General features: G+C 52.7%; 1 protein-coding gene across 3 annotated transcripts; it reads right to left on the minus strand.

Annotated features, from left to right (window-relative positions):
* Positions 1 to 4887: 4887 nt before the first annotated feature.
* Positions 4888 to 9267, minus strand: PYCR2 (pyrroline-5-carboxylate reductase 2). 3 transcript variants are annotated; one of them, XM_032136607.2, is made up of 7 exons: positions 9043 to 9267; positions 8700 to 8770; positions 7193 to 7372; positions 6847 to 7068; positions 6541 to 6633; positions 6196 to 6359; positions 4888 to 5610 (listed from the first exon to the last, which is right to left on the minus strand). In XM_032136607.2, the coding sequence occupies exons 1-7, from the start codon at positions 9107 to 9109 to the stop codon at positions 5445 to 5447; spliced, it is 963 nt and encodes a 320-aa protein (XP_031992498.1). In that variant the 5' UTR covers positions 9110 to 9267; the 3' UTR covers positions 4888 to 5444. The 3 variants fall into 3 exon arrangements, with proteins under 3 accessions (XP_031992498.1, XP_058286902.1, XP_031992500.1); XM_058430919.1 differs by lacking the exon at positions 9043 to 9267 and adding an exon at positions 8910 to 8932; XM_032136609.2 differs by lacking the exon at positions 6847 to 7068.
* Between the last annotated feature and the right edge of the window lie 453 nt (positions 9268 to 9720).

A 9720-nucleotide genomic window follows, 5' to 3' on the forward strand; every position in this document is an offset into this window, starting at 1 on the left:
ACAATATCCACTTCTGTGTTCCGTCTAGTTTATTGGTAAAAGTGAATACACGTCAAGGCTTTACAAGTATTTTGCTCAGATGTGCAGAAAGGACTAGCGCTCCTGCCTGGAACGGTGAAGGAAAGCACAGCCAGCCCCTTGGGCTCAGGCTGACTCTCAGTGTTTCTTTGGAGAGCGTTGCTTAGTAACAGTTGCAGGGGACACGCACAGACAGGGGGATGAAAGAAGGATGCAGGAGATGAGGGAGGGTGCGTTTGTTTTCTAGCATGCCCCACGAGTAGGAGCAGCAGGAAAAATCTTTAGATCTTTTAACCACCAAAATCATGCCTGTTTACTGCAATCAACAATCTAAAGTAAAATAAAGAAATCAAGAAATTAAGTGAAAAGTCAATCTCAATCCTACTTCCCCAAAGTAATGATCATTAATAGTTGGGGCAGTAGTTTGCCCCATTTTACAGGAGAGTAACATGGAGGCAATAGGTAAGGACGTGTTTTTCTGGGGTCCTAAGAGACACCCACTGGGAAATCGGAATTGGGGGGTACTCAAGGCTGGGCTGCTCAGAGGTCCTGAGAAGAGGGCAGTGCAGGGAGCTGGGAACAGGGAGAGGGGGCTGGTTCCTGTGAGCAAGTGGCATCTGTTGCCTATCATCAGGAGCAGAAATCCTAGCACTTCTGCTCACTGAGTCTCGTTACTGGAGTTGCCAGGGGAAACAGCACAGTCAAGCCCGGGCTACTCTACTTTACTCATATTAGACAAGAGCAGCAAACACAGCTTCAGTGGTGGGTGTCGGTCCCCCCATGGCCAGCAGGTCCCTCCCAGCGGTGGCCCAGGGCCATTGGCTTGCACACACCTCTCTGTGCTGCAGCAGAAGGACCTTGCCCCTCCCCAGTGGGAACAGATATAGTGGTGGGCTTGGCCAGGTGCCATGTGATGCACACTTAAGCAGACTAAAGGAATATACATCAAGGCTAAACAGGAAAGATGCACCCATGCAAAGTGACAAGTCCACCACAGGCTTGAGAATGCTTTAGCTCTTTGTGAGGAATGTTCCAGGCCCATTCTCATGTGGCCTTTCAGAGGGGGCAGAAAGGCTGAGGCTCTTTCCCAACAGCACGCTCCCCTACTCTCAGTCCATTCCAGGCTGCCTTCTCTCGCTTCCCGTATTTGCCACACTGTGGTGTCCACATCTGTTCTCAGCCCTTGTACAACTCTGAACAAGGACAGTCTTTTGTTGTTGTTCAGACAGGGTCTCGCTCTGTGGGCCAGGCTACAGTGCAGCGGTGCCATCTCGGCTCACTGCGACCTCCGCCTGAAGGACTCCAGCGATCCTACCTCTACCCCAAGTAGCTGGAACCACAGGCATGCACCACAACGCCTGGCTAATTTTTATATAATATATATATTTTTTTGTAGAGACGGGGTTTCACCATGTTGCCCAGGCTGGTCTCAAACTCCTGGGATCAAGCGACCTGCCTGCCTTGGCCTCCCAAAGTGCTGGGATGACAGGCGTGAGCCATCGCGCTGGGCCAGGACAGTCTGACTGCCTAGGGCACACCCAGGCCTCACAGGGCACTGAGAGGAGCATTCAGCAAATCCTTAGTGAAAAGGCTGTGCTAACCCCCAATGCCAGCTCTTGCAGGGGTATCTGGGTGCTTTCCTGGTGGCTTGGACACCTGATGGGACTAGAATGCAAGCTCCAGTGCCGCTGTCTGGGGCCTGACACACTGGGGGCTCTCTTGACCACCTTAGGGAGTTGCTAGTCCTCACTGACTGCTGGCAGCTCTGGCCTCAAGGCTCATCAGCCCTGTGAGAAGGTGGGCAGCTGGGAGGGGGAAGTCCTGGGTACTTCCTGGCCTCCCCAGACAGGCCTGAGGTCTTGGGGAGAGATGACTGGAAATTTTCTCCAAGGAATGGCCCTCTCCTCCTCTCCCTGAAGCAGGACCAGGGCCTCAGCCACCCTCATTCCCATCTGGCCCTGATCATACCTGACTGAAGCTCAGAAGGGAAGGGCAGCAGTGCTCAGCAGGTGAGGACACATCTTAGCCAGCGTGACCCCATGCACCAAGACATAAGATGGGGCCTGGCAGTTAGTAGGTCCTCGGTAAATGCTGGTATATTTAGGCCTGGGAAAAGGGGTGGTCTTGCAGGGGATGGAGGAGAGGAGAATGCAGGGAACAATCTCTTGTCATCTAGGATGACTTGCCAGCAGGCCTAGCACAGAGAGGATAGGATTTGGCATCAGATACAGATTTGAATCCTGGCACCACTTCCTAGCTAATTAAAACTTGGGGAGCTTCTTTCATTTTTAAAAACATTATTGTGCATGATTTACATGCCGTAAAATTCACCCACTTTAAGTGTACAATTCAATGACCATATGTACGGAGTTGTGCAAACCATCACCGTGATCTTATTTTACATCATTGCCATGGCTCCAACAGAAACTCTGCACTCCTCCCATTGCTGCCACAGTCCCTGGCAACCTCTATTTCTGTCTGTATAGATTTGCATTTTTTGGACATTTCATATAAATGGAATCATGTAATACATGGCCTTTTGTGACTGGCTTCTTTTACTCAGCATGTCTTACAGGTTCATGTGTCTGTACTCGCATCTCTTTTACCGCTGAGTATTCAATTGTGTGGGTGTAACACATTTACCCATCCACCAGCTGATGACCAATTGGGTTGTTTCTACCTTGGGGCTACTTAATAACACTGTCATGAACATTCACAGGCAAGTCTTTCTCTTCACTGTATAACATGGAGCGAAATTGCTGAGTCATTTCGTAACTCTTTTTTTTTTAGAGGTAGGCTCTTGCTATGTTGCTCAGGCTGGATTTGAACTCCTAGGCTTAGGCCATCTTCCCTTCTCAGCTTCCCGAGTAGTTGGGACTACAGGCGTGCACCACCACACCCAGCTTCTTTAATCTCTTAAGGAAGTGCCAGACTGTTTCCCAAAGTGGCTGCATCATTATACATCCCCACCAGCAATGCACAAGGGTTCCAATTTCTCCACATGCTTGCCAACATTTGCTATTTTTTTTTTTTAAACCAATAAGTCATATTTGTGGGTGTGAAGTGGTATCTCATTGGGCTTTGATTTGCATTTCCCTAATAACTATTTTAAGGCTGAACATCTTTTCATGTGCTTCTTCACCCTTTGTTTATCTTCTTTGGTGAAATGTCTGTTCAAATCTTTTTGGGCAACTTGTATTTAACCTCTTTGAGCCTCACTTTTCTGGGGGGAAAAAAAAAATTATACCCAGCTCCTAAGGCCATGAGAGTCTATGTGAAGTGTCTGCCAGGGGCCGGCCACATACTGGGGGCTTTAAATGTTTTTAGTATTGCACTTGCTGTGTTGGCCCAGAAGAATGACTTCCCATGTGCTCTCAGGTTTGGAGTTAGAGCTGGGGCTGCCCTGACTCAGTGGAATGGAACAAGGCTCTCCTCTCTTCTCAGTAGGAGGGTGAAGGAAGAACACCATTTACACTAAGGGGCCATGGTGTTCCAGATGTTCTGTTGAGCACTGCCATATGGTCTCTTTTAACACCCACCACAACCTTTTGATGAAGCATGGCCTCCATATTTATAAGGGATGAAACCCTGAGGTCAGAGAAATTCAGTAACTTCTCCCGGGCTGTGGAGTAGAAAGCAGGGGAATCTAAGATTTGAACCCAGAGCTGATGCTGATGCCAATGCCCATGTCTTTTTTTTTTGAGATGGAGTCTTGCTCTTTTGCCAGGGTGGAGTACAGTGGCACGATCTTGGCTCACTGCAACCTCCGCCTCCCAGGTTTAAGCAATTCTCCTGCCTCAGCCTCCCGAGTAGCTGGGATTACGGGTACACACCACCATGCCTGGCTAATTTCTGTATTGTTGGTAGAGACGGGGTTTCACCATGTTGGCCAGGACGGTCTTGATCACTTTACCTCATGATCTGCCCACCTCGGCCTCCCAAAGTGCTGGGATTACAGGCATGAGCCACCACGCCCGGCCTCGCATGCCTTTTCAAACAGCCCTGCTGCACAGGCAGGGAGCTCCTGGGAACAAGTACCAGGCACATGCCAGCCTGCCTAGAGAAACACTGGATGTCTGGTTGTGTGGATGGCATGCCCAGCTATTTCTGAGAGGCTGCAGAATTAATAGCTAAGAACACAGACAGCCCCACCACTGACCAGCAGCACAACTGGCGGTAAGTTGCTTATCCCTCTAGGCCTCCACATCTTTTTTTTTTTTTTTTTTTTTGAGACAGAATCTCACTCTGTTGCCTAGGCTGGAGTGCAGTGGCATGATCTCAGCTCACTGCAAGCTCCACCTCCCGGGTTCATGCCATTCTCCCGCCTCAGCCTCCTGAGTAGCTGGGACTACAGGCACCCACCACCACGCCCGGCTTATTTGTTTTTTTTTTTTGTATTTTTAGTAGAGACGGGGTTTCACTGTGTTAACCAAGATGGTCTCGATCTCCTGACCTCATGATCTGCCCGCCTCGGCCTCCCAAAGTGCTGGGATTACAGGCGTGAGCCACTGCACCCGGCCGGCCTTGACATCTTCTATACGATGAGAAAAGAATAGTTCTTCCTTCAGAGGGCAGCTGTGAGGATCAAATGCTCAGCACAGCGCCTGCCCCACATTGAAGCAGACGGCTTTCCCCTTTATTCTGGGCTGCTGATCCACAACCCATGCAGCCCACTTGGCTCTTCCCTGCCATTAGCTTTGGCTCATTGTAGAACAACACCTTGATCCAGACGAAGGGCCTGGCCCCTTATTCCTCTCATCCCTACTTCTAGCCCTTGGACAGTGCTCTTGCAGAGAAGCAGGGAGGACCTCACAAGGGCATTGAATTCTCCAGGATGATTATTTAAGATTAAGCCTAACAAAAGCAAGGTATTTAAAAATAAACTTTATTAAAGCAGTTAAACTTAGCATTAAATAACACTCTTTAAATGGTACACCTATGAAGCAAGAGTTAAATATAAACAGTCTAATCCTGTACACTTGTGATTAATTGTGACAATCTTAAGTTGCTCACTTCTTTCCCATTTACCAATTCAGAGAAAGCCCCTTTCCTGTTTTCTCTCTCACCACTTTGCCTTGGCATCAAACCAACCCTGCCTTGGGCTGCAGCTGCAGATCCTCCCCAGCCCCTCCTCCCACCCAGCTGGGCTGACTCCAGTCCCAGCCCCAGTCTCCACCAACTGAGCAGCGTATGCAGGGTTGTGTCTGGCTTCCAGCATCTACCACCCCTTCAGAGCAACTTCCAACATGGGACAGAGAGAGGAAGCTCGCATTGCTTGGTCTGAACAGATTTAAGGTTTTATCACAAGGACCTGAAAACTTCCTGAGCCTGCTTTCTCCTTGCACAGCTGAGGAGGAGCAATGAGGGGGGGGGGGGCAGGGGCTCTCAACTAAGGGCTCTGAATCACAGAGGGGATAGATGCTGCCTTAGTCCTTCTTGCCTCCCAGGGCCAGGCTTCTTGTGAGGAGCTTCCCTGGGCTGGAGGGGGTCAGTGTGGAGACTGTGGGGGATTCCAGCTTCACTCTGTCTAGGAGGGTCTTCTTAAGGGCAGCTGGGGAGATCTTTTCTTGGTCGGCCATGGACTGTAGCTCTCTGCAGACAAAACCCCAGAAGGATTGAAGGAAGGTAATAAACCCTGGGGCCAGAGCTTTGAGTCTCCACTATCCACACAACCCTCAAGCTTGTTGATCTGACACCACCAAAAATTAGAGTCCCAAGACAAACGCTTCCCAAGTAGTATTTCTAAGAAGTATTAGTTAACTAAGTTTGGGTTTGCTTATTTATCTCATTTGATCTGAGGTAGACATAGAGCCCCATGTGGTATCTGTGATCACATGGGGAGAGTGACAGGGTTTGGAGTCATAGATTCAAATTAGAATCCTGTCTCCATCACTTTTTAGCTGTTTGACCTTGGGAAAATTGTCTCTGAGCCTCAACTTCCCATCTACAAGTCAAAGTTAATCCTGGTTATCTGAAATGCAGTGAGAATTAAGTGAAGTAAGGCTTGCAAACTCTTAGGTAAACAAAATCTACCAAGTTGTGGTTATTAACAGAGCACAGACTCCAGCACTGCTAAATGGGACCCAAGACAGCAGGTTCCGCAAATGGTGCTCAACCCAGCCCAGGGACCAACCAGGAGTGAAGAGTCTGGGACAGAAGTCAGCGGGATGGACTCACCGTGTTCGGATACAGGAGGCCTCAACTGCATTGATGAGCAGAGAGCGGAAGCCCCCACTTTCTAGAAAGTGCAGGGCATGGATGGTGGCTCCCCCAGGGGAGCAGACATTGTCCTTGAGCTGGCATGGATGCTGCTCCGAGTCCAGCAGCATCTTGGCAGCTCCCTGTGGGGAAGGGCACATTAGGAGAAAGTTGCTGGTGTGCGTTGGAACAGGCTTCCCCACACCCACTGCTCCTGCCCAACTGCTACCCCAGCTTCCCAACCAACTCCCACCCCAGTTCAGTGACGCACAAGAACGCCCATTCTACACCCTGGTCCTGAACATGCGGGGGAAAGATACTGACCAGCAAAGCCTGGGCCCCAAGTCGGACTGCCAGGCGCCGTGGCAAACCCATCTTCACCCCACCATCAGCCAATGCGTCCAGAGCCATGAATGCCTGTGGAGACACTCACTAAGCCCCAGGCCAGAGGCACTGAAGGGCCTTTCCTAAGGTCTGCTTTCTGATGACTGGAACTAGCTCCAAGGGTCAGCATCCTGTGCCAGCCAGCTATGCCCAAGAGGTGGGTGCCACCCCCAGTCCAAGCCTGCCTCCCAGCCCATCTTGCTGCCTGGGTCCCTGGAAGGCTGAGCAAGCAAGCGAGGGCCTCACATAGGCAGGCCCGCTGCCACTGAGCCCCGTGACGGCATCAATGAGGTCCTCTTCCACCTCAGTGCAGAAGCCCACGCTGCTCATGAGCTGCTCCAGGAGCTGCCCATCCTCCACCAGGGCATGGGTGCCCGTGGCGTACACTGTAGCGCCTTCCCGCACTACCACAGGTGTGTTGGTCATGCAGCGAATCACTTTGGGGGCTGGCTGGAACGCCATCAGCTTCTAGGGTGAGGGAGAGAGCTGAGTGAGTGGCCAGGGCACAGCTCCCACCAGCACCCACTCATTAGCTGCCATTCCTGGGTCAACCCTCCCCTCACACAAGGGGCATCAGGGCTGAGATGGGCACCTTCTCCACAGAGCTGATGGTGACACCAGCCGCACAGGAGACCACGATGTGTCTGGCTTGCACGTCGGCCCCAATCTCATCCAGGATGAAGGGGATGATATGCGGCTTCACAGCCAGAAACAGGACGTCGCTGTGCTTCACCGTCTCCTTGTTGCTGCGTGTCAGGTTCACACCCATTTTCTGCAAGAGGAGACTCCCAGCTCACAGTGCTGGAACAGCCTGGCTATGCCAAGGCCTCCCAGGGAGCATCTGAACCCCTGCCAAACCGATTCTGCCAGATGCAGCCTGGAATTCTTAGCTTTATGCCCTCAGGGTTCTGCCCCTACCCCAAATGATATAGTTTTTCATTGTTGCTACTGGACAAGTAAGCACAGGCTTGGAGCACATGACAAGCTTCACCATGGTAACCAGGAAGTGGCTGCCCTTCTTCCCTGCCAATCTTCTGGCATCTAAGGCACTCCTCTGCCAGGTAACAAGGCCCTATGGTGAAAAGTGGCAGGGCAAAGGGAAATGCTAATACCTGGTCGTCAGAAGCACAGCTGAGTCAGGCCCTATCCTAATGCTGGCCGCTTGTTCGTGGGGACCGCACAGTCTCCATGTGGTCCAGGTCTAGGATGGAAGCCACCCATCCTTCTATGACTCCAAACTGAGAAGCAGGACCCTCCAGTGCTAGGGACGTCAGCCCACCCTAGGCACAAACACTGCCTGTCACCTGCCTCATCAGCCATCCTCTCCCACAGAGCACAGGTTTTGGGTGAAGACTTGGAATATGTTTTTGGAGAGCAGAACAACTAATTCACCAGATTCTTCCCAATATGCTCATTCACGACTCAGAATAACAGCAAAGTGGCCACTGTTGTAAATGAGGAAATAGCCTCAAAGTGGCTGAGTACTTTAAGGTCATACAACTCATCTATTAAGAAAAATGGCTGGGCGCAGTGGCTCACCCCTGTAATCCCAGCACTTTTGGAGGCCAAGGCGGGCAGATCACTTGAGGCCAGGAGTTCGAGACCAGCCTAGCCAACAGTATTCTCTACTAAAAATACAAAAATTATCCATGCGTGGTGGGTGCCTGTAATCCCAGCTACTCGGGAGGCTGAGGTGGGAGGATCGCTTGAACCTGGGAGGCGGAGGTTGCAGTGAGCTGAGATCGCGCCACTGCACTCCAGCCTGGGCGACACACTAAGACCCTGTCTGAAAAAAAAAATTTTTTTAATGAGTATTTATTGGGTACCTACTATGTGCCAGGTGCTTTCATCATATAATTACCTCAGTTAACCCTCTACCACTCCAGTGTCTGGATCTGACCACCAGTATGTCTGCCTGGGTGTTCCCACCACACTGAGCTGCCCAAGAGAAGGTGGAAAGATTGTGATGTTCCTGGAGTGAAGGTCACCGCCGGCCAAAGACCAGCACTTGGGCACAGGGGCCGGCCGGACTCACTTCATCTCAGGTCATCCTTTTCCTGGGCCTCCACCCGCTTCCTACTCCGCCCGGTTCCACCTACCCTGAGCGCGGACACCGTGGGCAGGTTCATTTCCGGGGAGCTGGCTATTATCTTGTGAGCCGACAGGATGCCTGCAGAAGACAGAGCTTTTTAACTAGGGGTCGCAGCCCAGCCCGTTACCACGCTTTCCCTGGCTCTAAAACCCAGAGCCGCCCTAACAGTGCCAGTCTCCCTCTCCCCCTCAATCCTCTACGAGGACAGAAGACGCACTTGCTGCTCAACCAGAGTCTCATCTACCCCACTGGACGCAAACTCCCCTTTCATTCACTCATGCTGGTGGGACGGGGGCCCGCTCGGGCCTCGGGACCGCCCGCGAAGCCGCCTCCCGCCTCCACGTGCTTGCCTGCGGCCGTGAAGCCCCGCGCCAGAGCATAGGCCAGCTGGCCGGCACCGATGAAGCCCACGCTCATGGTCCGCGGTTCACGCTTCCTGGCAGCCGCACGAACCCCCACAGCGCGGGCCCGGAAGTAACGCTAGGGGAAGGGCTGCGGCCGAGCTAACAGCAGCTTCTGGGACGGTGCAACGCCGTACTCCTCCGGCGGATATCTCCCGGGCTGCTGATGGCGCCTTAGGCCATGTGGCCCCGCCCCGTCCGGGAGACCAATCCGCGGCCAGGATCTCGGGGCGGGCCAATCCGCGGCCGCGCCCGGGCCGCGTGCCCGCCTCCTCCGCGCGCGACTGGAGGGCGGAACTCCGGGCTGGAGTTCCAGAAGCCCCTGTGGCAGCTTGGTGTGAGCTCTAGGCGCCCGCCGGTCCAGGACGCCCGACCCCCCACCACCCCACCCCAAGGCTGAGGTCGCTGTCCCTAAGCCACCTCGGGCTCAGGGCTGAGGCCTGGCCCAGGCCTGGCTAATATTATTTCTGGCGCTGGCCATCAGATGCCCCTCGTGGCCCACAGGAATTCTCCAGGTTGCGAATTTGCGGGGATGAACGAGGCCCTCCTGGCGTAGATTCAGATCGGGTGGCGGAGAGGCGGCACCAGGGTGGTCAGCCGCGGCTTATTCACTTGAACTTGAGTGGT

Source organism: Hylobates moloch, unplaced genomic scaffold, assembly GCF_009828535.3.
Source record: "Hylobates moloch isolate HMO894 unplaced genomic scaffold, HMol_V3 SCAFFOLD_18, whole genome shotgun sequence".
Lineage (NCBI taxonomy): Eukaryota > Metazoa > Chordata > Mammalia > Primates > Hylobatidae > Hylobates > Hylobates moloch.

What these genes read in the sequence shown, in the direction of transcription:
- PYCR2 (XM_032136607.2), bottom strand. Translation starts at nt 9,109, where the DNA reads ATGAGCGTGGGCTTCATCGGTGCCGGCCAGCTGGCCTATGCTCTGGCG. An exon ending in GCGGGGCTTCACGGCCGCAG is followed by an intron (nt 8,771 to 9,042) that starts GCAAGCACGTGG and finishes TGTCTTCTGCAG; the next exon opens with GCATCCTGTCGGCTCACAAG. An exon ending in GTGGCAGCGGGCCTGCCTAT is followed by an intron (nt 6,634 to 6,846) that starts GTGAGGCCCTCG and finishes GTGTCTCCACAG; the next exon opens with GCATTCATGGCTCTGGACGC.